Source organism: Schistocerca piceifrons, chromosome 1, assembly GCF_021461385.2.
Source record: "Schistocerca piceifrons isolate TAMUIC-IGC-003096 chromosome 1, iqSchPice1.1, whole genome shotgun sequence".
NCBI classification, from domain to species: Eukaryota; Metazoa; Arthropoda; class Insecta; order Orthoptera; family Acrididae; genus Schistocerca; species Schistocerca piceifrons.
The window spans coordinates 1,110,364,384-1,110,392,310 of NC_060138.1; the positions used below are offsets into that span (position 1 = coordinate 1,110,364,384).

At 40.1% G+C, this 27,927-nt stretch overlaps 1 protein-coding gene across 1 annotated transcript in view; it reads left to right on the plus strand.

Moving 5' to 3' along the window:
- Positions 1-27,927, plus strand: part of LOC124778029 (dynein regulatory complex subunit 3-like) — a 182,720-nt gene that overhangs the window by 15,507 nt on the left and 139,286 nt on the right. Inside the window, exon 2 of the mRNA XM_047253614.1 lies at positions 23,715-23,998. Within this exon, the coding sequence (XP_047109570.1) occupies positions 23,715-23,998 (284 nt within the window). The remainder of the gene's footprint in view (positions 1-23,714; positions 23,999-27,927) is intronic.

Here is a 27,927-nt window from a genome sequence, read left to right on the forward strand (position 1 = left end):
TTGGAAAAAACACTTTTTGGAACTCCTAAACTTAGTTCAGCCACATTTGCAATTAGAATCATTACAAATCTTGGGGGAGAGAGAAATCAGTAAGTTGAAATATTTTGCATATTTTCATTCAGTAATGACTTTTGGAATAATGTTCTAGAGTAACTCATCTTTAAGAAAGTAAGTCTTCATTGCGCAAAAATGTGCCATGAGAATAATATGTGGTTCTCACCCATGATCATCTCATAGACATCTGATAATTAAAGGAGTTGGGCATTTTGACTACCTACTCATAGTATATTTATTCTCTTATGAAGTTTGTTGTAAATAAACCACTACAATTTGATAAAATTTGATAACAAACTGATAAAGTTTACCCTTGACAACTCCTTCTATTCCATAGAAGAATTTCTATTATTGTAATGTGTAAAAGGTGGTGGTAGGAATTACTAACTCACTTCTGTATATTAAAAAATCTATAAAAATAGCCATATGTACAAATTAATTTGTGACATGAATGTCTGTCATGCAGAATGATTCATGGAGTATGTTACTAACACAGACATTGTTTTTAATGACTGAGCTGTCAAGCGCAACATCTGGCCTGACCCCTCAGCTTCACTTCTGCTATTATGCCTCTCTTATTTTCCAAAATTCACAGTAGCTTCCATGCATACTTTGCTTGATTAGCTCTATTGGATGAAAGGGTATTGCAGCCTAGATAACGGGTTCCAGAGTGAATATTTCACCCTGAATCTGAGTGTTTGTTGTTCTGAAACTTCCTCATGGATAAAAATTCTGTCCCAAACTAGGATTTGAATCGGACACATTGCAGAGTGGAAGATTCATTCTAGGAACATCTCCCTATGCTGTAGATAATCCATTTATGTGCATTGTCCTTTCCATTTACGTGCAGTATCCTTTCTTCAGGGACTGCTAGTCAAGCAAAATATGCAAAAAAATTACTGTGAGTTTCGGAAAATAGGACAGACATGAAAGAAGTGAACCTTTTGGATACTTTGTTAATCTTGCCTGGATAGCTTGTGGATAATGGCATTTCCCACAAAAGTTAATATTAGAGGTTTCAGTCCCAGTTTCATACACAGTACCTTCTGCTGCAATGCGAAAAAATAATTCTGAAAATCTTTTTGTGTATTATCGAACTTTGTTTTGTTTTCTTGTGAGTTCATTTGGTCCTGTAAGCAAATAAACTTAGTGACTGATTTTTATGGGGTCTCATGTAATTACATTATATACAGATTGTGTACTTGTATGAGGGTCACTCCAAAAGAAATGCACACTATTTTTGTAAAAATACAGTTTTCATTCTGCTTGTGTGAAAGTTTTACAGTGTGTAGATACATCCTTCCCACATGTTTTCAAACTTAGTTCAACCCATTCCCGTGAGTGGCACCATCACAGCATGTCAGTTCAACCTGTTCCTGTGAGTGGTGCCGTCACAGCATGTCTTCAAGACAGCTGCTACACTTGATATTCATCAGAAGCAACATTCTGTCATAGAATTCCTGTGCTGTGAAAACGAGACAGTGGGAAACATCCACAAGAGGTTTAAAAAAGGTGTATGGAGATGCTGCTGTCGATCGCAGTACGGTTAGTCGGTGGGGAATCAGGTTACGCGATGAAAGCGGGCACAGCAGTATTGAGGATTGTCCTTGCAGTGGCAGACCTTGTACTGCACGCACTCCAGACAATGTGCAGAGAGTTAACGAATTGGTGAGTGCTGACAGACACATCACAGTAAACGAATTGTCACACTACGTTGGGATAGGGGAAGGGAGTGTTTGCAGAATACTGAAAGTGTTGGCATTAAAAAGGTTTGTGCCAGGTGGGTTCCCAGGATGTTGACAGTGGCTCACAAAAAAAAACAAGAAAAACGGTATGCAGTGAACTTTTGGAACAGTACGAGAATGGTGGAGATGAATTTCTTGGAAGAATTGTGACAGGTGATGAAACATGGCTTCATCATTTTTCACCAGAGACGAAGAGGCAATCAATGGAGTGGCATCATGCAAATTCACTGAAGATAAAAAAATTCAAAACCACACCTTCTGCTGGAAAAGTTATGGCTTCGATGTTTTTCGATTCCGAAGGAGTTGCTTGTGGACATCATGCCAAGTGGAACAACCATAAATTCTGATGCATATGTGATGCCACTGAAGAAACTTCAAGCTTTACTGAGTCATGTTCGACCACATCAGCAAAAGCAGGATGTTTTGCTGTTGCACGATAATGCACGGCCACATGTCAGTCAAAAAACCATGGATCACAAAACTCTGATGGACAACACTGAAACATCCGCCTTACAGTCCTGACCTGGCTCCATGTGACTATCATCTCTTTGGGAAACTGAAAGACTCTCTTTGTGGAACAAGGTTTGAAGATGATGACTCCCTTGTGCACGCTGCAAAACAGTGGCTCCAACAGGTTGGTCCAGAATTTTATCGTGCGGACATACAGGCACTGGTTCCAAGATGGAGTAAGGCAGTTGAGAGGGATGGAAATTATGTGGAGAAATGAAAACATTGTTCCTAAGGGATGTATCTACACACTGTAAAACTTTCAAACATGTAGAATAAAAGATGGATTAAAAAAAAATAGTGTGCATTTCTTTTGAAGTGACCCTCATAATATCTGACAAGTCGGGTTAAATTGATATCTTAAAATATGTAGTCTACATATTACAGTACAAAGCAACACCCTATACGTTGCTTGTATTCGTAGTATCACTGTATTCTCCCCCACCCCCTCCCCCAGGGAGCTCACATCTCTTTTGTGAATATGTCCTTGGCAACAACAGGGCCCTGGCTTGTGCAGCACTGCTTCCCTTTCCATGCTACAACTCTGTCCTTCCACTATTCATTTTTCCTCTCTGTCTTTTCATTGGATGGTCTTCTTGGTACTGATTGTATTCGGATCTGGTTTGTGACTTTGGACACTTGTTTTCTTCCCTTCTGTCATACTACAAGTTTTCATTCTTAACTATATGGTATTTTGATGGGTTTGACTTGCTATACCTTTTACAAATTTTACAGAAGTGTAGATTGTGCAGGGAAGGTCGTTCAGCATGGCATATATTCCACTTATTGTATCTTCATGCGACGCACCCTTCCTTTCTTGCAAAGAACTATGCCCAAAACCCAGCAAAGTAGCCATTCCATTGTGTTGGGGGTGATCAAGAACCTGCACAGTGGTAGCCCCCTGATGATGCAGGGATCACACTGTTGGTGCCTGAGCTGGAAACTTCCCATTCAAGCCAAAGATTATGTGCCTGGGGACTTTGGGTAATAGTTTATTGGCCAGGTAAATGTCACGGTGGTTGGATGCCACCCATGTTGAGAGCCTCCATTTGGGATCGGTGGTACAGTGGCGGAAGATTTGCACATGAAGCAATTCAAACTTTCTTCCCCTAGTGGCCACAAGGCTCCAGTAGTCTCCTCATTCTAATGCAGAGAGATACGACCCCACGATGAAGTTAAGTCTCTGGAGAAAGTGTGGAATGATTCATTATTAATTAAAACTTCCCCTGCCGCCCAGTCTACAGCTCTTCAGTCATGTCATTGTCTAGAGATTAGATTTATTTTCATTCCAATTGACCCATGACCTTTTGTCCCACGGTAAACTTTTAACATGTTCCAAGGAACTAATCTCCAGCAGTGATGTGTACATTTTTTAGGGCATACAAAACCGGCCCAAGGATAATTGTACTGATGTAGGTGCCTTTATCATGCCCTTTAAAGGGAATGTCGTCCCAGATAAGGTTAAGGTCATGATGTACAAGTGTGCTGTAAAACTGTACACCACACCACCTATGAGGTGCTTCAGATGTTTGTGCTTTGGACATGTCATCCTGCTGCATGGCAGACCCAAAACATGAACCTTTGTCTGTCAACTGCACAGAACATCACCCTCCACCTCCACCAATTTGCCCAGTTGTCAAGCAAGCACAGAAGACCCAGGAATACAAATCTATTGACTATCTGTCATATACTGAGGCACGGAAGAAATATGAATGTCTACATCCTGTGGCTGTGGCAGTCAATTTCACTATCATCACAAACATTGCCTCCCCCCTCCTCCACCTCACCCTTCCCCAGACCAGATTTCCCACCACCTCCTCCATCCTGGTTCCCACAGTACCTTATTTGGGAAGTACTCCCTGCACCCGGCCAGAGAAGCAGTCTCTTTCTACAGCTTCTACCAGTAACAGGGCTCCCTCATATGGAACGATTTGAAGTGGAATGATCATATAAAATTAATTGGTGGTAAGGTGGGTGCCAGGTTGAGATTCATTGGGAGAGTCCTTAGAAAATGTAGTCCATCAACAAAGGAGGTGGCTTACAAAACACTCGTTCAGCGTATACTTGAGTATTGCTCATCAGTGTGGGATCCGTACCAGATCGGGTTGACAGAGGAGATTGAGAAGATCCAAAGAAGAGCGGCACGTTTCGTCACAGGGTTATTTGGTAAGCGTGATAGCATTATGGAGATGTTTAGCAAACTCAAGTGGCAGCCTCTTCAAGAGAGGCACTCTGCATCACGGTGTAGCTTGCTGTCCAGGTTTCGAGAGGGTGCATTTCTGGATGAGGTATCGAATATATTGCTTCCCCCTATTTATACCTCCTGAGGAGATCACGAATGTAAAATTAGAGATTCAAGCGTGCACGGAGGCTTTTTGGCAGTCGTTCTTCCCGTGAACCATACGCGAGTGGAACAGGAAAGGGAAGTAATGACAGTGGCACGTAAAATGCCCTCCGCGACATACCGTTGGGTGGCTTGCGGAGTATAAATGTAGATGTAGATGTAGATCTCTATACCTGGCAATTTGTGGACCAAAGGCCTGTTGGCAAACCATGACAGAAGGACCTGAGGCCTGTGGGTCCCATGTCTGTCTTCTCTTCATCTTTCCCCGCACTCAATGCGGATAGCACCTTGAATGAATCTTGGCCACCAAAAGCTTTGAAGGAAAAGCGCCCATGCGCACGTGCATGCACACACACACACACACGCGCACACACACACACACACACGCACACACACACACACACACACACACACACACACACACACACACATTCTAAGCTGGTGTTTGTGGATGTGGTTCCAATCCCCCCTGGTGACAGGCAGTGATCTCCTACTGCAGAGTGAGGGGGCCCTCTTGGCCTCTTTCCCCCTAACCTGGCCACCAGTCACATGATCATTCAGTGGTAATGTAATGGATACTACTGTCAGCTGCCACAATTACATCATCTTACTTCCTCCTCTTCTGGAGCCTCCAAGAAACACACTTTGCCGGTAACCATTCGCCAACACTCCGTGGTTATCGTGCATTCTGTCAGAACTGCGTTGGATCCGAGAGCACGTCTGCAGGGTTCTGTACTTTGATTCGTGCAGGTGTCATCAGTGAATTGATTTCCCTTCCTACATTTTTGGAGGGAATAATGATGTGGATGCAAATGACCTCAGTGGTTACCATTTGCAACATTTACCTATCTCCAGGGAGGCCACTTATCGACGTTGGATTGATCATGTTGATCCGACAACTATTCCACCTTTCTTCCTGTTTGGGGACTTCAGTGCACACCACTCTCTGTGAGGGAGTACTGCTTCATCCATAGAAGCCTTCTAATTGACCATCTTCTCACAGACTATGATCTGTGCCTCCTGAATGATGGTTCTCCTACCCACTTCATTGCAGCACATGGCACCTTTTCAGCTATCAATGTAATGATCTCATCCCCTAATCTTGTGGCCTCACTAGATTGGTCATTACATGATGAGCTTTGTGACAGTGGCAACATTCCATTGATCCTGTCATTTCCTTGCCACCATCAGACAGACAGAGTACCACATTGGGCAGCATCTCCTTAGGGTCTTTAGTCACCTTTGGCTCGAAGCTACTTTCCCTTGCAATGGTGAGGTAGTACGGTTGTCCCAATCCCTAAGCCAGGCGAGAACCCAACATCTCTTGATAGTTACATGCACTGTGTAAACTGCTTAAAAGGATGGTTGCACACAGATTATGCTGGGTTCTTGATTCTCAGGGCCTTTCGTCTGCCTATCAGTGTGGCTTCCGGAAGGAATGATTCGCACCATACTGTCTCCTTAGGTTGGAAACAGCAGTCCAACAGACCTTGTTGCAGTCTCTTTTGACCTGTGTAAGGCACATAACATCGCATGGTATCATCACATTTTACTCATCCCCCCCCCCCCCCCCCCCCCTCCCATCGACTAGGGCTTTTAAGGCCCTCTCCCGATTTTTATTTGTCAGTTTTTGTCTCTCTGGTTGTTATGGATTAGACCCAGTACTTCATTCAGTTCCCCACAGATCCAAGAAAGTGGTGTCCACAGGGCTCTGTGTTCAGTGTCACTCTTTACCACACTGCCATTAGATTGCTTAGTAATCTCTATTTATTTTTTATTTATTTACACATCTAGTTCTGTAGGACCAAATTGAGGAGCAAATCTCCAAGGTCATGGAACACATCAGTACATGAAATTACAACATATAACAGTAAAATAAAATGTTTATGAACCCAAAAAAAATCAAGGCATAAGTTTAAGTAAACACAATCAACAATATAATGTAAGATTCCGCTTGATTTTTCAAGGAACTCCTCAGCAGAATAGGAGGAGTGACCCATGAGAAAATTCTTTAGTTTCAGTTTGAAACCACATGGTTTACTGTTAAGATTTTTGGATTACTGTTAAGATTTTTGAATTCTTGTGGTAGCTTATTGAAAATGGATGCAGCAGTATACTGCACACCTTTTTGCAGAAGAGTTAACGAAGTGTGATGCAAATACAGATTGGATTTCTGCAGAGTATTAACTGAGTAAAAGCTGCTAATTCTTGGGAATAAGCTGATATTTAACAAGAAATGACAGTAAAGAATATATATTGAGAGGGCAATGTCAAAATACCCAGACTAGTGAACAGGGGTTGACAGGTTCGCGAACTTACACCACTTATTGCCCGACCTGCCTGTTTGTGAGCCAAAAATATCCTTTCTAGAATGGGAAGAGTTACCCCAAAATATAATATCATACAACATAAGCAAATGAAAATAAGCAAAGTAGACTAATTTTTGTGTCGAACGATCACTTACTTCAGATACCATTCGAATAGTAAAAATGACAGCATTAAGTCTTTGAACAAGATCCTGAATGTGGGCTTTCCACAACAGTTCACTATCTATCGGTTGGGCCGCTAGTCATCCCTGTGTTTTAGGTCACCAATTTTTGCATTTGTTACAGCTCCCAATCAGTAACCTCTGCTGAATGCCAACTATGAGCTGCTACCTGGCCAGTATTTGCATGGGCTGTTTCTTTTAGTTTCCAATTCTTTTCTAAAAAGGCAGGTAATGCATTCCTGTTATCATACCATGGACCATTCTGATCCGGAACTCTACTTAGGTACCCAGCACCTGGACATGACCTGTTTCTAGGGCCACCTCCTTGATAAAAAGCTCACCTGGCTGTGCCATATTAGACACCTGAAGACCAGCAGCATGCAGAAGCTTAATGCTCTCCACTTCCTTGCCCCTTCATCTTGGGTTGCGGATCGTGCTGCTCTTATTCATATTTATTGGGCCCTGGTGTCCTCCTTATTGAACCATGGTTGCAGGGTTTATGGTTTGGATGCTCCTACATCTTTAAAAATTTTAGACCCTGTCCACCATCATGGTGTGCATCTGGCCACAGTGCCTTTTGGACTCATCCCATAAACAGTTCCTTGCCGAAGCAGTGGTTATGCCCCTTAGATTCAACAGTATCAGCTCTTGGGGTGCTATGCAAATCGCTATTCAATAATTCTCTAGTCATCCCGTGTGTCCCATTCTCTTAACATACGAGGGGTATTGTTGTCCTGGCTCACCCTCATGTAGGACTACCAGTTGGAATGTGCTTCTTTTCCCTCTGCTGAAATCACCTTTTCACCTCCTTGGAGTGAGCTCCCATAGTTTTCCTGCACACTCCTCCTTGGATGATGCGCAGGCCATGGATTAGGACTGATCTCTACCAAGGTCCTAAAGTCTCAGTTGCCGCCCCCCCCCCCCCACCCCCATGACCTTTCAGTGTCTGTTACATCCAGATTTTCAGAAGTTCCAGGGTGCTACCATGTATTACACCAACTGCTCTAAAACTGTGGATCAGGTGGGATATGCTTTTACATCCCTTGCTGTTGTGGAATACCTTTAGCTCTAGGAACATTTCATGTGTTTATGACAGAGCTGACAGCCATTCTATTACACTAGCCTCCCTTGACCATATTTTAATATGTATTGACTCAATGAGGATTTTTCAGTCTATTGACCAATGCTATTCTTACCACCCTTTGGTCTCCACCATCCATGACCTTCTCGCTGACCATCGTCGTGCTACCTGCCCAGTTGTCTTTCACTGGGTCCGAAGTCATGTGGATATCCCAGGGAATTAACTGGTCAACCTTATGGCTAGAGGAGCACGTAGTTGTTTCCTGTTCACTACGCTGACCCTAGGTGCAGGTCTGCGGGTGCACACGTGATCTCTGCTTGTTTTAAAATAGAACATGCTGGGGATTGGGTTGCAAAGCGATATTTCCAGTTGACAGCACACGTGAAAGAAAGTTGGTCATTCACCAAAGCAGCATGATTAAATGCAGATTTAGGGCTGAAAGTAAGACCCATGGCTAATACAGATTATAGAGGAAGAGAGAGTGCTTTAGACGAGGAGTTAAGAACATTGTATTGTGGTGCAGAACAAACCTTTCCCACAACAAACCTGACACTGAACTCTGCCTTGAACAGTTCCGACTACAATCTCAGCTTGATCCACCACCACTACCTCAAAATCACCCTTACAAGCCTTCTAAGAATTCCTCACATCCAGCATTGCTTCACAACCCTTCCTCAGGTCCCCACAACATGACCCTAACCTGTCCTCTGCAGAACTCCAGGCTCTGCATTCTCTAAAAGTTGATGACTCCATCATTATCCTCCCAGGAGATAAAGGATCTACCATTGTGGTACTTTACCAAGAGGAGTATGTTTAGCGAAGGTCAGTGCCAGCTGTCTGACACCTCTACATACAGTGTCTGCCATCAAGATCCTATCCCTGTGATTCAAACATCCCCCATGTACATGGTCTGTCTGCTGCTGAACATTTCCTCAGTCAGCGCCCACTTGATTCCAGACCTGTGATATCCTTCCTGCTCACATTAATCATCTTTGTACTTATCCAAGTACTACTTCACCTTTGATGAACAGACATACATAGATCTGGGCTACAGCCATGAGAACAAGGATGGCTCCTTCCTATGCCAACCTTTTCATGAGTCACTTGGAGGGAGCTTTCCTGGAATCCATAGAAGCCTTCAGTCCTTGGTTTAATTTAGATACATTGATGAATCTTTGCCATGTGGACTGGTGGAGAAGCTCATCAGTTAAAATTTCTGGAATCTCTAAATACCTTCTCCCAATTAAATTTCACATGACCCTATTCCAAATCCCATGCCACTTTTCTTGGTGTTGATCTCATCCTCACCAAAGGCTAGCAACACACTTTTGTCCACATTAAACCTACTAACAAGCAACTACTTACATTTTGACAGTTGCCATCCTTTCCATGTCAAATGTTCCCTCCCTTACAGCCTTGGCATTCAACATAAACATATTTGTGGATATAGACTCTTACAGCAATACATCACCATTATCACCTCAGCCTTCACCAGATATAATTACCCCACCAGCCTAGTTCAAAAGCAGATTTCCCAGGGCACCACATCCAATCCTGGTACTCCTGGTCCCTCCAAAAACACAACTTAAGAGTACACCACTTGTCAGTTGTTATTATCCTCGTCTTTAATGTATTAATCAGCTACTTCGATAAGGCCATGACTCCCTAACATCATGCCCTGAAATGAGATCCATTCTGTCTGAGATTTTGCCCACCACACCCAGAATAGCTTTTCCTCGGCCTCCTGCTCTCTGCAAAATTTTTGTCAGACCCCATGCTCCTTCTGCACCCATCTCCCTACCCTGTGGCTCCTACCCCTGTGACCATCCACACTGTAAGACTTTCCTTATGCACTCTCTTACCACCACCTATACCAGCAGTGTAACTGACATAACATATACTACAAAAGCGAGAGCCACCTATGAAATGGCATTTGTCATATACCAGCTGTTAAGTAAACACTGCTCGGTCTTTTACATTGGCATGGCTACCACCAAGTTATCAGTTAGGATGAATGGGCATATCACCGACCTGTCTCACCATACGTGTCATCTGGATTCTTCCCTGAGGCATCAGTTTCTCAGATCTCCACAGGTGGGAATTAGTGCTACAACATATCCTTGGTTCTCGCCACCCACCTGGCCTTAATTTACATTAATTTCTTCTGTCTCAGCATTTCTTCACTCCTTTTTAGTTTTGCACTTCTTCATTTTCTGACCTGTCTGTTTTTCACTGTCCCACTCCCAATTCTGTTGCATACAATGAATTTAACTTTTCACTCTAATTAACTCATGCATAGTGTTTTAATGTCATCCATCTTTAAGCTCTCAGGTTTTCAAATGTTGTCTGGTGCAGTCCCCAACAATTAGTCTTTCCTATTCATACCATCCAGTAAGTCTCCCCTGACATGGGGCTCTGGATAATTTTTCCAGACTCTACTCAATTTCCTAAACCTCTCCAGTTCCTTTGCCTTCTTCCCCCTTCCTTCCCCTTTAACCCTTCCGCCAGAATAAGCCACTTGCTCCGAAAGCTTGCATAAGTAAAATCTTTGTGTGTGTTACCCTGCTGCCGCTTGGTGAGTAGATTTTTTTTTATTAGTCCAATTATAGAATATTGTCAAAAATTGATTATTTTAGTGAACGTCAAGCATCTTTTCCAGCTGTTGTCAATTTGTGTGAAGTATTTCTCAGCAGGCTTTTATTTATTGTGTGATATGAACAAACCTCTGCATTTTTCTCCAGTAATGTATCGCCTTTGATTAATGAAATTATTGTTCTGTGTGTGTACATGGCCAATGGTCTTGCTGCAGTGGTAACACTAGTTCCCATCATCACCACAGTTAAGCGCTTTTGGGTGTTTGATGTGTCAAGTACCATCCTCTCCTGTTGATCCTGTCTCCTCTGCAGGAAGTATAGGATCTGTGATTATTTGTCCACTTGACTGCAAGTGGCATGTCAGTGGCAGATCTAGGCATCGTGTACAGAGCGGTTGGGGACCAAGGAGGGCTCATGGTGTTGTACCAATGCCGCAACCGACAAGTTTGAACTGCTATCTCTCACTGATACTGGAAAGTGAGTGGGACTCACTTCATGGGACTTACTTCACTTGTTTTGGGGAAATCTGTTTTGTCTAGTACCAAGAGAAAGCAGATGCAAAAGTGTAGGGTCCATTAATCGTCAACACTTCAAATGTACGGCGAATGATGGTACCACATAGGGAAACGTCAGCAAGGGATAGGAAAGGACACCATGTGCACTCAGTGTGTATACTTGGGGGCTTCGTTCAACATGTTGAAGAGGCTATTACTACAGCCATTGAGGGAGCAGGGTGCAACCAACTCCAGATTGTGCCATACATTCCAACAAAGGATGCCTGTTGTTTGGGCTCTGAGGTTATACTTGGGCCATTCCAACGACTGGCAGTGAAGGTTGAAAAGACCAGCTTCGCACATGGAGTTTCAATGAAGTTCACAATTTGCAGCATTTTCCCCAGAACTGGTTGTGGGCCTTTGTTTCTGAGTTGAGGGGGTGGATTGAACCAGAGACTTCTGTGACTTCCTGGACTTGGGCCATAGGGCCGAGAACTGTAATGTCCCCCAAAATGGGTCAGGTGTGCACTTCACAAAAGAGACTGCTACTCAGATACTGACTTTTTATATTAGTCTACTCTCCATGCAATCCATATAATGCTGTAGGAAACTCAGAAGTATCAGTGAAAGATCGAAAGAGCAAGCAGTAAAGGAAACAAAAGAAAAATTTGGAGTAGGTATTAAAATCCATGGAGAAGAAATAAAAACTTTGAGGTTCGCCGATGACATTGTAATTCTGGCAGAGACAGCAAAGGACTTGGAAGAGCAGTTGAACGGAATGGATGGTGTCTTGAAGGGAGGATATAAGATGAACATCAACAAAAGCAAAACGAGGATAATGGAATGTAGTCGAGTTAAGTCGGGTGATGCTGAGGGTATTAGATTAGGAAATGAGACACTTAAAGTAGTAAAGGAGTTTTGCTATTTGGGGAGCAAAATAACTGATGATGGTCGAAGTAGAGAGGATATAAAATGTAGACTGGCAATGGCAAGGAAAGTGTTTCTGAAGAAGAGAAATTTGTTAACATCGAGTATAGATTTAAGTGTCAGGAAGTTATTTCTGAAAGTATTTGTATGGAGTGTAGCCATGTATGGAAGTGAAACATGGACGGTAAATAGTTTGGACAAGAAGAGAATAGAAGCTTTTGAAATGTGGTGCTACAGAAGAATGCTGAAGATTAGATGGGTAGATCACATAACTAATGAGGAAGTATTGAATAGGATTGGGGAGAAGAGAAGTTTGTGGCACAACTTGACCAGAAGAAGGGATCGGTTGGTAGGACATGTTCTGAGGCATCAAGGGATCACCAATTTAGTATTGGAGGGCAGCGTGGAGGGTAAAAATCATAGGGGGAGACCAAGAGAAGAATACACTAAGCAGATTCAGAAGGATGTAGGTTGCAGTAGGTACTGGGAGATGAAGAAGCTTGCACAGGATAGAGTAGCATGGAGAGCTGCATCAAACCAGTCTCAGGACTGAAGACCACAACAACAACAACAACAGGTGAGAGTATTAAAATCCTAATGGTAAACTGCCGAAGCATTTCCAACAAAGTGCCAGAGTTTGAAGCACCCATGAAAATCAATGAAGCTCATGTAATACTAGGTACAGAAAGCTGGTTGTAATCTGAAATTGATAGTGATGAGATTTTTGGGGAAAATTTAAGTGCATATTGAAAGGGTAGACAAATCTGAAATGGAGGTGGTGTATTTGTTGCAGTAAATGCGCTGAGGTGGAAATGGAAGCTGCATGTGAGATTGGCAAGACTCAGTATCAGGGGCGGGTATAAAATGATAACTGGATACTTCTATTGCCCAAGAGACTCATCTTCCAATACAACGAAAAACTTTAGAGGAAACCCTCAGTTCACTTGTACATAAGTTCCGCAATCATACCGTAATCATTGGTGGAGACTTTAATCATCCGACAGTTAATTGGGAATATAACATCCTGTGACACATTACTAAATGCTTTCCCTGAAAACTACCTACAACAGGTAGTTAGGAACCTCACTAATAATGAAAATATATTGAATCTAATGGTGACAAATAAACCTGATCTCTCTGAGGGTGTCCACACAAAACTGGTATTAGTGACTACAAGTAGTAACAATCATTATCAAAGTACGAAGGACAGCTGAAACAAGCAGAAAGATATATATGTCCAGTAAATGAGATAAAAAAGTCAGTACTGTCATATCTCAATGAGTAACTTGAAACTTTCAGTGCAGAGCAGGAGCATGTGGGGGAACCCTAGCTCAAGTTTGAGAATGATTGACCATGCACTTGGCAGATATATACACAGTAGAACAGTTCATAATAGGAGGAAACCTCCATGGTATACAGTTACTGTAAATAGACTTCTAAAGAAAATAAGATTACCACATAATAGGAGTAAAACAAAGAGTAGGGCTATGGATAGAGAAATGCTGAATGAAATGCGTTTGCCTGTCGAGAGAGCCATGCATGATGCCTTTAATGACTTCTGTAGCAGAACATTGTCAGATAATCTTTCACAGAACCCAGAGATATTCCGATCTTATGTAAAGGCTGTTAGTGGCACCAGAGTTAGTACCCAAGCTCACATGAATGAGACAGAAACTGAAACTTGGGGTAACAAAGCAAAAGGTGAAATGCTTAATTTTGTTTTCAAATTTTCCTTTACAAAGGAAAACCAGGAGAATAGTCCCAATTTAATCCTCTTATCACTGAAAAGATGAATGAAATAATTATTAGAGTCAGTGGTGTTGAGAAACAGCTGAAATCGTTAAAACTGAACAAAGCTCCAGGGCCCAATGGAAACCCTGTCAGACTCTGTACTGAATTTGTGGCCGAGTTAGCCTCTCTTCTAACTTCAATCTATCGTACATCCCTCGAAGAGAAAACCATGCCCAGTTCTTGGAAAAAAGCATAGGACACACCCCTCTACAAGAGGTTTAGTGGAAGTGATCCACCAAACTACCATCCAATATCCTTGACATCAATTTCTTGTAGAATCTTAGAATATACAGGGTGATTCAAAAAGAATACCACAACTTTAAAAATGTGTATTTAATGAAAGAAACATAATATAACCTTCTGTTATACATCATTACAAAGAGTATTTAAAAAGGTTTTTTTTCACTCAAAAACAAGTTCAGAGATGTTCAGTATGGCCCCCTCCAGACCCTCTAGCAATATCAACCCGATACTCCAACTCATTCCACACTCTCTGTAGCATATCAGGCGTAACAGTTTGGATAGCTGCTGTTATTTCTCGTTTCAAATCATCAATGGTGGCTGGGAGAGGTGGCCAAAACACCATATCCTTAACATACCCCCATAAGAAAAAATCGCAGGGGGTAAGATCAGGGCTTCTTGGAGGCCAGTGATGAAATGCTCTGTCACGGGCTGCCTGGCGGCCGATCCATCGCCTCGGGTAGTTGACGATAAGGTTTCATAACTAACCTTTTTCGTAGGACTCTCCATACAGTTGATTGTGGAATTTGCAGCTCTCTGCTAGCTCTGTGAGTCGATTTTCCTGGGCTGCGAACAAATGCTTGCTGGATGCGTGCTACATTTTCATCACTCGTTCTCGGCCGTCCAGAACTTTTCCCTTTGCACAAACACCCATTCTCTGTAAACTGTTTATACCAACGTTTAATACACCACCTATCAGGAGGTTTAACACCATACTTCGTTCGAAATGCACGCTGAACAACTGTTGTCGATTCACTTCTGCCGTACTCAATAACACAAAAAGCTTTCTGTTGAGCGGTCGCCATCTTAGCATCAACTGACGCTGACGCCTAGCCAACAGCGCCTCAAGCAAACAAATGTACAACTAAATGAAACTTTATAGCTCCCTTAATTCGCCGACAGATAGTGCTTAGCTCTGCCTTTTGTTGTTGCAGAGTTTTAAATTCCTAAAGTTGTGGTATTCTTTTTGAATCACCCTGTATAATGAGCTCAAACATAATGAGGTATCTTGAACAGAATATCCTCCTCAGTGCCTACCAGAGTGGATTCCGGAACATCAATTTGTGGAACCCAACTTGCACTTTTCTTACATGACATACTGAAAGCTTTGGATTAAGGCTGTCAGGTAGATGTAGTACTTCTTGATTTCTGAAAAGCATTTGACACAGTACTTCACCAACAATTATTGTCAAAAGTCGATCATATGGGGTATCAAGTTAAATTTATGACTGGATTGAGGACTTGTTGATAGGAAGGACACTGCATGTTATCTTGGAAGGAGAATCATCATCAGATGTAGAAGTAACTTTGGTTGTACCCCAGAGAAGTGTGTTGGGACCCTTACTGTTCATGTTGTACATTAATGACCTTTCAGACAATATTTATAGCAAAATCAGACATTTTGCAGATTATCCAAAGAAAATCATATGAAAGAAGCTACATAAATCTCAGTCAGATCTTGATGAGATTTCAAAGTGGTGCAAAGATTGGCAACTTGCTGTAAATGCCCAAAAATATAAAATTGTGCACTTAACAAAACAAAAAAAATCATAGTATCCTATGATTTAAAATGTCAATGAGTCACTGTTGGAATCAGCCAAAGCATACAAATACCTGGGTGTAACACTTTGTAGGGATATGAACTGGAGTGGTCCTGTAGGTTCAGTCATGGGTAAAGTATGTGGTAGACTTCAGTTTATTGGTAGAATGCTGGGGAAATGTAATCAGTCTACAAAGAAGACAACTTACAAATCACTCCTGCAACCAGTTCTCTAGAATATTGGTCAATTGTGTGGGAACCATACCAGAAAGGACTAACAAGAGATATTGAATGTATACAGACAAGGGTTGCACAAATAGTCACAGGATTGTTTAGTCTGTGGGAGAGTGTCACAGAGATGCCGAAGGATCTGAACTGGAAGACTCTTGAAGATCTACGTAAGCTATCCTGAGAAACACTTTTAACAAAGTTTCAAGAACTGGTTTTAAATGATGACTCTAGAAATATAACACTACCAACTATGTATCGATCACATAGGGATCATGAGGGTAAGATCAGATTAACTACTGCATGCAGAGGGGCTTCAAAGAATATTCTTCCTATGCTCCATACCTGAATGGAATTGGAAGAAACCCTATTGATTGGCATCTCAGTTTTTTTGCAGATTATAGATGTAGATGGATGGATGGCTGGTGGATGACCGCCTGGACCTGCCAATCACAATTGGCAGCTGGAGTGCACTCGGCCATCGTGAGACCAATTGAGACACTACTTGATTAAGAAGTAGTGATACCAGTAATAAAAACAAATGACAACCAGGAGAGCAGTGTGCTGACCACGTGCCTGCATCTGGCTGAGGATGGCACACTGGTTGGTTGGTAACATTTAGCCTTCCAAGAACTGTTAAGATGGATATGTACATGGATGACAAAGTCAATATTTAGATTATGGAAGGCAATGCTATATATATTCAAAATGGTCCTAATGAACTTTTTGCGAAGGCACAAATGCTTTTTTCATTATCGCTGCTGTACTTCCAAATAGTCACATTCAAATTGAGCATGATATACTGTACATAGAAGTTTTTGTTAGAACAATGTGCAAGCTGTTTCATAATAAATGGTACAGTTCTTAATTAGAACAGACATTGACAATATGTTGTCTGCCTTGGAGCTTATTGTCAACTGTAATTCCCAAAAAATGCTATGGAGGTAACTTCTTTCAACCTTGTTTCCTCTACGAATTTATCCATGTGATCTTCTTTTTCTCTATTTGTGAACATCATGAACACTGTCTTTATTTATATGTATAATTAAGTAATTCTGAATGAGCCACTGCACTGTTTTATTTGTCGACATTGAGAGGCACCCACATGCCTTGCTCATACTGTGGCATCAAGCAGTTAGGCCTGCAAGATGAGGGGTCTGCCAGGCGAGTGGATTCATTCTTATTTATCAAGTAACATGAGCTCTAGTACTCACAATTAAGTTACAAATTATTCTCCTGTTTGAATATTACGCAATGGAAATGGATAACGCAATCTGACTATTAGTAACTTACACAACTCTGACTGGTCACTACGCACTGGCAATACCACATTTTCTTTCTTACCCAACGGATTTGATCAACACGTGGCCATCGCACTGAATATGAATGGTGCACACATTATAAATTATGGATATCATGACAGCATACTATTCGAAGGAAAAGGCCACCAATCTTTTTCTTTTCACTATCTTTTTTATTCCGATAAATTCTATAACCTAAACACACCATTACATTTTCTACAACAATTACACATGAGAAACTCCGCCCAGTGGGCATGGCTTTACATTGGTGATTCTCTATCTTATGGTCTCGTAATTATCTAACACTACAGTGCACTTTCTGGATAGGATGGTGGACCTTTTGCTATATCTCACACTTTGACTCTCACACCCATCATCACGAAAATTTCCTCCAGACCAAGCGGTACAAAAGGAACATGCATAACCCACTGCCTCTAAACCTATCTTGCTACTCTCCCATGCAAACCACACATACTTAAATTACATGAAATACACTACACTGGCAACATGGAATACACCACAAGGAATAGTCACAACATTATAATCACATCACTTTCAGCTTTCCCACTTCAATTAGTATTCATCCCAGTTTCACACGACACTGCCCCACTTCATAACTTTTCTTTCCTACTATGAACTCTGGAAGATATATGCACGTCTTCCTGTGTAATGCAAGCCAAGTGGCATTGCAGGATAGATGGCTGACTCACCTTGCTTCACTCTCAGAGTATTATAGTTTGAATCAAGTGTCACACAGGAACATAACATGCAAAGCAATATTAAGAACATATTCGTCACACACGCAAGTCCTCAACTGATGCCATGGATGAGTACTTCTCTTTATCCTTTGTCTCATACACAGATTGAGACTCACACAGTACTCACCACGTGGAAGTACTCGTCTCTAATTTTAAGTCCTGCACACGCCCTTTCTTAAATATTTCCAACTTATAGTACACACGCCAGTAATTCAGCTTAACTTTAGCACTCGCAAGTATTTCAACTTATTGCTACATGTGGTTTCATTGTGACCATTGGTCACTTCCGAAGATTACTATGATCCCCTTAATATTACCAGCCTGACATTTAATTCTCCCCACAAAAGTTCCTGAAATAGAGAAATTATTATTCCAAACTACTCTTAAGTATTCCACATGCATACCATTCTCTCCACTCTTTTGTCTTTACGGAGCACACCTAAGACAGGTCTTACCAACACAAGATCCAGCACCAGAGTGCTGAAACATGGCCGTTCTTCAAGTCAGCTCGCACCTCCGTCAAGGTGGGGGAGCACCTTGCTACCATATTGGTCAGCCACATTTCAGGCGCTCAAAGCTCAGGTAAATTTCATCTCTTTGGTTCCACCAAAGGTGACCAAAGGACCGTCTCAAAGATGATCATATATTGCACATTCACTATCTGTGGCTAGCAGATGACCATACATTCATTCATTTCACAGATCTCACCAAATTGGATGCAGGGATTTATTTTGTGGGAGTGCACATGTGATCAATTAAGTAAATAAATTGTCATTCTTTCCTACACTGGTATCCGGCTTCAGTGTATTAAGTGAAATTGAGTTATTATTACAAAAAATATGTCGTTCTGACAAGAATAACGAAGAATGTTGTACCTATTTTCAATGTTGGGCGGTAGTGTACCCTTTCAACATAAACACATCTTTTTCCAATGTTTCCAGTTTTTCCTCTACATTCACTATTGTCATGTCATCAGCATACAGTATCTCTTGATCCTTTTCACTGACTTCAATATTATTTATGAATATATTGAAAAGAAGTGGGCCAAGTACAGATACTTTAGGTGCTCTGTATTTAGTATCTCTGATTTCAGATCTGTGTCCAGGTCCTGTTGTCACACACTGCTTTCTGGTACTGACATATGATTTTATCCATTGCACTGCTTGTCCATGTATGTCCCGAAAGCCATGGCTCAAGGCAGTCAGGCTTTTTGACTTCTAAAAAGTGTTTGACACAGTAGCACACCTACACTTACCATCAAAAGTACAGTTGTATGGAATATCAAACAAATTTGTGTGTGGCTTGAGTATTTCTTGGTAGGGAAGATACACAGAGTCATTGGTAGATACAAAAGTGACTTCAGATGTGCCCCAGAGAAGTGTGTTGAGACCCTTGCTGTTTGTGCTGTAAATTAATGACCTTGCAGACATTATTGATACCTTACAGATGACGTGATTACTTATAATGAACAGTCTGAAAAGAACTGCACAGATATTCTGTCAGATCTTGATAACATTTCGCAGAGATGCAAATTTTAGAAACACTCTTTAAATGATAAGAAATGTAACAAAACAAAAACTATTAGTATCTTGTGACTACGATATCAAGGAGTCACAGTTGGAGTAGATCAACTCATAAAAATTTCTACATGTCATAATTTGTGGGGATATGATATTGAACAGTCAGATAGCTCAGTTGTAGGTAAAATGGGGCAGACTACATTGTTCAAAGTAATAAAAAGCCTGAAACCTAAAATGTCAGCAGGAATATATGAGGTGCCTGTGTATATCATAACAATGACAGCGGCACAAATTGTAAGGACCTTGACATACATAACCAATTTATCGTTTAGTGAAGGAGTGTTTCGAGAAAGGATGAAAATGTCAAAAGTGAAGCCATTATTCAAAAATGGCGACAAGCATAAGGTAGAAAACTATTGGCCAATATCCCTCCTTCCAGAATTTTCCAGAATAATAGAGAAATTAATGAAGCGCAGAATCAACAAATATCTAAAGGACCATAAGTTACTAAATAGAAATCAGCATGGCTTCCAGGCAGGTAAAAATACAGAATCAGCACTAATGTGCCACACTGAACAAATAATCAAAATTCTTGAAAAAGACAATTTAGATCTCTCCAAAGTATTTGACACTGTCAATCATGGCAGTCTTTTAGAAAAACTGGAAGCATTAGGTATTCATGGGACAGGGAAAATGTGGTTTGAGTCATACCTACAAAACAGAACACAGATTGTAGGACTGATGTTGGATTTCTCCAACCACAAAATAAATTTAGTATCAGATGCAAAAATAGTGGAAATAGGACTGCCAAAAGGCAGTATTCTAGGTCCCTTGTTGTTCCTTATCTACGTAAATGACTTTCACACCTCAGATGGAGCAGCAAAGGCTATACTATTCGCAGATGACACTAGTGTGATTATAGGTGCACCAAAGCAAATTCTACAAACAACTACTGATAAAGTAATAAAGAATGTCTACACTTCGTTCAATGCAAACAGGTTGACATCAAATGAAAATAAAACAAATTATATGCAGTTTGGGAAAATATGCCAAAATGTAAATCCTGATCTGTTGTTGGGTGACAGGGCCGTAGAAAGAGTGGCATCAACAAAATTGCTGGGGATTCATGTAGACGAAAATCTTAATTTTAATGATGATGTGATGAAACTTTTGCAGACACTTAACTCAGCCTGTTTTGCTCTTAGAACAATTGCAAATGTTTATACTGCAGAGGGTGCCAGATTGGAATATTTTGGCTATTTTCACTCTCTTGCAACATACGGAAAAATACTTTGGGGTTCCACCACTTGCTATCTAAAATAAATATTTCTGTTACAGAAGAGGGCTATCTGAATAATAACACAGTCATCCACAGACACAATGGAAACCCTTATTTAGCACGCTTAAAGTTCTAACAATACCTTCCTTATTATGGGTAGTCTATTGATAATGACCAGGCCAAATATCTCATGAAATAAGCATCAAACGAAAAAACTACAAAGAACGAAACTTGTCTAGCTTGAAGGGGGAGACCAGATGGCGCTATGGTTGGCCCGCTAGATGGCGCTGCCATAGGTCAAACGGATATCAACTGCTCTTTTTTAAATAGGAATCCCCACTTTTTATTACATATTCATGTAGTACGTAAAGAAATATGAATGTTTTAGTTGGACCACTTTTTTCGCTTTGTGATAGATGGCGCTGTAATAGTCGCAAATGTATAAGTACTTGGTATCACGTAACATTCCGCCAGTGCGGACGGTATTTGCTTCATGATACATTACCCGTGTTAAAATGGACTGTTTACCAATTGCGGAAAAGGTCGATCATGTTGATGTATGGCTATTGTGATCAAAATGCCCAACAGCCCTGTGCTATGTATGCTGCTCGGTATCCTGGATGACATCATCCAAGTGCCCGGACCATTTGCCGGATAGTTAATGTTATTTAAGGAAACAGGAAGTGTTCAGCCACATGTGAAACGTCAACCATGACCTGCAACAAATGATGATGCCCCAGAAGGTGTTTTAGCTGCTACTGGGCACAAGAGAAATTACAGGACAGCGACAGATTTTTTGCATGCGTTCTATTTAACCCGCACGTTCACCGGATCTGACGTCCCCGGATTTGTTTCTGTGTGGAAAGTTTAAGGATATTTGCTATCGTGATCCACCGACAATGCCTTATAACATGCGTCAGTGCATTGTCAATGCATGTGTGAACATTACGGAAGGCGAATTACTCGCTGTTGAGAGGAATGTCGCTACATGTATTGCCAAATGCATTGAGGTTGACGGACATAATTTTGAGCATTTAATTCATTAATGTAGTATTTACAAGTAATCGCGCTATAACAGCATGCGTTCTCAGAAATGATAAGTTCACAAAGGTACATGTATCACATTGGAACAACTGAAATAAAATGTTCAGACGTACCTATGGTCTGTATTTTAATTTAAAAAACCTACCTGTTACAAACTGTTCATCTAAAATTGTGAGTCTTATGTTCGTGACTATTACAGCATCATCTATCACAAAGCGAAAATGTGGTCCAACTAAAACATTCATATTTCTTTACATACTACATGAATATGTAATAAAAAATGGGGGTTCCTATTTAAAAAAAACACAGTTGATAACCGTTTGACCTATGGCAGCGCCATCTAGCGGGCCAACCATAGTGCCATCTGGTTTCCCCCTTCAACCTAGACAAGTTTCGTTCTTTGCAGTTTTTTCATTTGACACCTATTTCATGAGATATTTGGCCCGGTCATGATCAATGGACCACCCTGTATATACACAAATGTGTGTTATATGTTAGGGCCCACCTTGCAGATTTTCAGACAAATGCTGACTTGCATAACTACAGTACTAGAAATAGCACAGCACTCCATACTCAGCGAACAAAAAGAACACATACACAAAGGCATGTGAGCCATATTGGTACAAAACTCTACAACATACTGCCAGCCAACATCAGAAAATTAGAAGATGAAAACAGATTTAAAGTAGAATTTAAAGGATTTCTACTTGAACAATGTTTTTACTCAGTAAATGACTATTTAGCCCAATAAATAATTCTGATATTGTTTATATTAAGGCAAAACTGAAAACACTGTCTTTTATCCCCTAAAGTTTCTGTTAATTTTTTAATTATGATGGACAGCTGTTGAGTGTGGTAAAATCTTTTCTGTATTATTGCAGTGAATATAACAGATTCCTGTTTAGGGAAGACAAAAGTAAAGCCTTAGGGCAAACAGACTATGCAGCTACAATACTGTCAGTAAACATGTAAAAAAAGTTATATTACTGTGATGTGTATGACCAAATATTATTCTTTGTGCAGTTGTTTGTACAATTTTGTATGTATTATACTTTGTACTACTTAATGTAAAATTTTTTTATGTTCCTGTTGCACAAATTGTTCTCATAAATTTACATGTACTTTTGGACAACATCCATACAATATTTATTGTCTACAGACGGATAAATAAATAAAAAATATTTTGCAACAGAATATGTTAATTTCTGACCTTCACTATTTATTTCAATGGTGCACTTATGCACATTAACTAAACATCTGTATAAGTGAGTGTCCAAAAACTGATTGCTATATATATCCATTCTTAAATTGTTATCTTCAATCAGTGGTCATTATCCAGCAAGATTGACAGGAGTGATAGAATAGATTGAAAAGACAATGACAATTTCTTTATTAAGCCAGTGTAAATTTGTTGCATTTGTAGACATTATACTACAGACAGATGCTGAAGCAAATAAGAATGGTTATCTATTGTCAGGCTATGTTATAATATGATCGAATTGGCATCTGTCTGATTATTTTAAATGAGAAGCTTATTTTGCTAATAAATGGGAAACCTAGAATGAAGATGATACCTAGGTAGTTTTCAGAAGGACATGTTGTTAAAATCTTTTTTCAGTTTACAGTTGTAAACTTGCAAAACTTCCTGTGTAAAATCTTCCAGTACTATTACTGTTGCTGTTCTGTGTCTTTATTATCATCATAAATAAAAATTTGGAATTTCAATTTCTCCAGTAATAAAAAGGTAAGACATTGCATTGTGTTGTCAACAAATTTCAGATATCCTAAGAATTGATAATCTGTGGATGATGACGTCCCTTGTGAAACTGCATCTAGCACTGAATAAAATCCAGAAGATAGAAAATTTGGATGCCCTGGTAAATCTGAAAGAATTGGATTTATCCTTCAACTACATAGAAGTTATAGAGAACTTGGATAATTTGACTAAGCTTGAAATCTTCACCATATACAATAACAGCATTTCAAAGGTGGAGAATATGGACAGTTTAGTCAATCTTAGGCTTTTCAGCATTGGAAAAAACAAATTAGCAGACTGGGACAATGTAAGGTTTGTTTTATGAAAATAAACTACATGCTTATAATTAATTTGGAGCTTGATGTTGAGTAGAGTGTAGTAGGCTCAAAGCACCTCAGTAAAGCGAATGTTAAATTAGCTAAATCTCTATACAGGTTTTAATATTCTAAGCATATCATATTGGCTGCAACATCGCTACAGATTGAGTTTCACGATACAACATATATTGTCTGTAAATTCAAATAGCTACTTTTTAAAACTAGTTAGCTTTATTTGCATACTAATTCAGTAGTACATATGGCTGTTCATGTATGCCCTACTGTAGCTGTATTTCTGTGACAGTAGGTTGAATTCAGTAAATCAATAACTTCTTGCTTTTTGAATTATAACAGTAATCGACAACCAGTGATTGACAATAAAAAAAAGTTAGCCTTCAGCTGTCAGTTGCCCCCTAAAAAGAGGACAGAAAAGCAGGCAAAAAGGATAAGGACTCTGTCCTACACTTGGAGTGAGAAACTGCCCTTAAGAGGTGAAAGAATCAAGAGCAAGTGAGGAAACTACTGTATTAATGACACAGAAAATACAGCCACAAGAAATGTGGTCTCTAATTATTATTAATGGGCTGCATCAAATGCAAGAGAAACATGGGGCGGGAGGGGGCTGGGGGGGGGGGGGGGTCGTAATCACAGGCCCAGTTGCAATTTGGTTATCTAACAGCTTCCAGGGACAACAAAAATTTGATTTTCAATATTTCATGCAGCTATTGACCATATGCCATCTTGAGGCCAATGCTCACTTTGTGTATACACATTCAGATGTACTGATATTGGCATACTGGAACCATCAGTATCCAGATACCATGAATTCGTATATGTCTTGAGTCATCATAATTCATGGTGCACACATTACTCAAACTGTATTCATCCAGTGTTTGAGAATGACAACACTTAACGACTCCTAACAAACTTTGCACATAATCCCACACTTTTAAAAAACTTTTTCTTACTGACACCCTCACAAAATGATGAGAGGAGAAAAAGTTCATTGCTTACTACATTTCTACTGTTCAAGCAGTGAAAATGCAGCATCAGGCACAGTGTTTTAATTTATTACTTCTTTCCTGTCAATTTGCAACACACTCTGCACACATACCACTGACTGTACTTGCTGTGTTATGTTATTGTATGACACATAGTTGGGGAGATATGGTATTTTATGCATGAAAATACAATTCTTTAAAGGATCAGGAGTCTATCCTAGTCTATGATATTTCAAAAACTAGACCAGTTATTTCTTCATTTGGAAAGGAATGTCTCAACACTATCCAGATAGATACCATTCTCTGCTGCAATAAACAATGTGCTGAGTATCCTGAAGGGCCTTAAACACAAGTTGTGATGTGCAAAAAGTGTGATTCCAGTTTTAGCTATCAAGTAATTAATGTTGGATATTAGGTACATGATATACAGAACAGCAGTGCCTCCAGTGTACGTCAGGTCAACAAAATATTTATTCAGATGGGATTGTAATGATAATACACAAATCATGCCTTTGAAAGATAAAAGTAGTGTTCTTTGGAATTAAGCATGCATTGTGATGAAACAATATTGATTTCTTCCAAAATCAGCAATAAAGAATAATATAAAGGGTGTCTCACTCAAACCTCCCTTATTTTAAAGACTCAGGGAAAAAAAGTGCAATAGATATGACAATGAAAAATGCACCACACTGTAGAGCATCTCAAAGAATTTATGTATTTATCATCAATACACCTCTACATGTGAACCATTTGTAACACGAAGAATATCGAGTTGATATTCAGTTTCTTACCAAGTTCTTTGTAACATTTACTCTGTTATTGTTGCATATTACATTAGTGATACGATGTCGCAATGTAGGAATATCGTCCACTTTGGTTGCATACATGCGGTCCTTCACAAATCCCCACATGAAGAAATCAAGCGGTGTAATGTCGGGTGAATGTGGTGGCCAGGCAATGGGTCCTCCGTGTCCGATCCAACGATTGGGAAATTTCCTATCCAGGAACTTGCGAACAGCTGTTGACCAATGCAGCGGAGCTCTATCTTGTTGAAAAATGATGTTGGGTTGCAAGTCGTGTATCTTGGGGTACACAAACTGCTCCAAAATGTCCAGATACACTGCCCCATTCACTGTTTGTTCTGGAAAGAAGAACGATCCAACAATCCTGTCATGCATTAGCCCGCACCAGATGGTTAGTTGAGGGCTATCACGAACATGTTCAATGAGAACGTGCAGATTTTGCGAACTGCAAATCCAAGCATTATGCCTGTTAACCCTTCCTGATAGATAAAAGGTTACCTCATCTGAGAATAAACACCTTTCCCAGGAGCTGGCATCCATATCTATATGCTGCAGCATATTCACAGAAAAATGTTGTCGGCATGGTTTGTCGTTCAGCATCAGATGTTGCAGAATTTGCACTTTGTAAGCACACCTATTAAGACACTGGTGAACTACATGATGCAATGTTGATCCAGGTACATCAAGTTGCCTAGATGCTTGACGAATTAACTTACGTGGGCTTCTGAGAAACTTTTGTCTGATGTCCTAAACTGTCTCTTCTGAAACTCCATAACTTGCAATGCCCGAATGTTTCAGAACACTTCCTGTTCCCAGAAACTTCCTATACCATTCCTTAGTTGTTTTCACATCAGGTGGACAACATTCATACTCACAACGATAACTTCTTTGGACAGTAATCAGCGATTTTGTTTCTGCAAACCATGCTACTGCTTGCGCACGCTGCTGTGGAGTCGCCATTTTCACTTCATGCTACCATGCTGCACTCTTGCGATGATAATTGGCACTTCTCACATGGGAATATAAATTATTTGAGATGCTCTACAATGTGGTGAATTTTTCATTGTTGTATCTACTGTGGTTTTTCTCTCCTGGGCTCTTGAAATCAGGGAGGTTTGAGTGGGACACCCTGTATTTTTAGAGAACCAAGCTGTGCCATAAAAAATATGCCTCACAACTAACTTATTATGACACTATATGAAAAGAAGGCATCCCCTTTGAGCTTACAAACTAGAATATGGTATAAAAGTGGATCTGGTACAGTAATTTTTAGATTTTTAATCTCTTTCTTCAAAAACTGTCTAGCAGCTGATGAGCTTTTATTTGGAAAAACATCAAATATTTTCTGCCCTAAGAATCATGATACGTAAATCTTCCTGCCCCATAATACATAATATCCACGTGCTTTTAACATTTGGATTAATTATTAATCAGATACACACAACACTGGTGTAATATTCCACAATATTATTTGTTACCTGAACCAGTTTTTGGCTGTTACACCACCATCAGGTACAAAGATAAGTATGTGGTGCAGTGAAGTTTTGTTGGATCCAAGATTTCAGACTAGTGCATCTACAGAGTATCTCCATATCCAGAGACAAAAAATGTTAATGTTAGAAATAGGAATAAAACAGTAGTAATTACTTCTGTGTAAATGCAATGTAGGATTATTTAACTAAGATAAAATGTCAGATACATTAACTAATGAACTATAGACAAATTACAACAGTTGTACGTAGAAAAAAATAATGGAGCAATAAATTTTGGTGACATATTCCATAGATGTGGCTAATAAAAATAATCTTGTCTTTAATAGGTCCTAAATTACAAACAGATAAGGTATAGTAGTGATACTGAACAGGTGACTGGAGCATCTGTGATTATAAAAAGTAAATTATTTATGTGATGAGAGAAATTATAGTAAGTTAAATAAAGGAAAGTGGGATACATGAGTAAGAGGACTAATTTACAACAAGGCCTGCATGGGATTATGGGTAGCATCTGCAGTTAGAATTGGCAAGTAAGGGAACTGTGTCCAGCCATTCGATACTAAACTTGGGTTGATGGACATATGTTTATTAATTTCCATTAGCTAGTTCATCCTCCATGAAG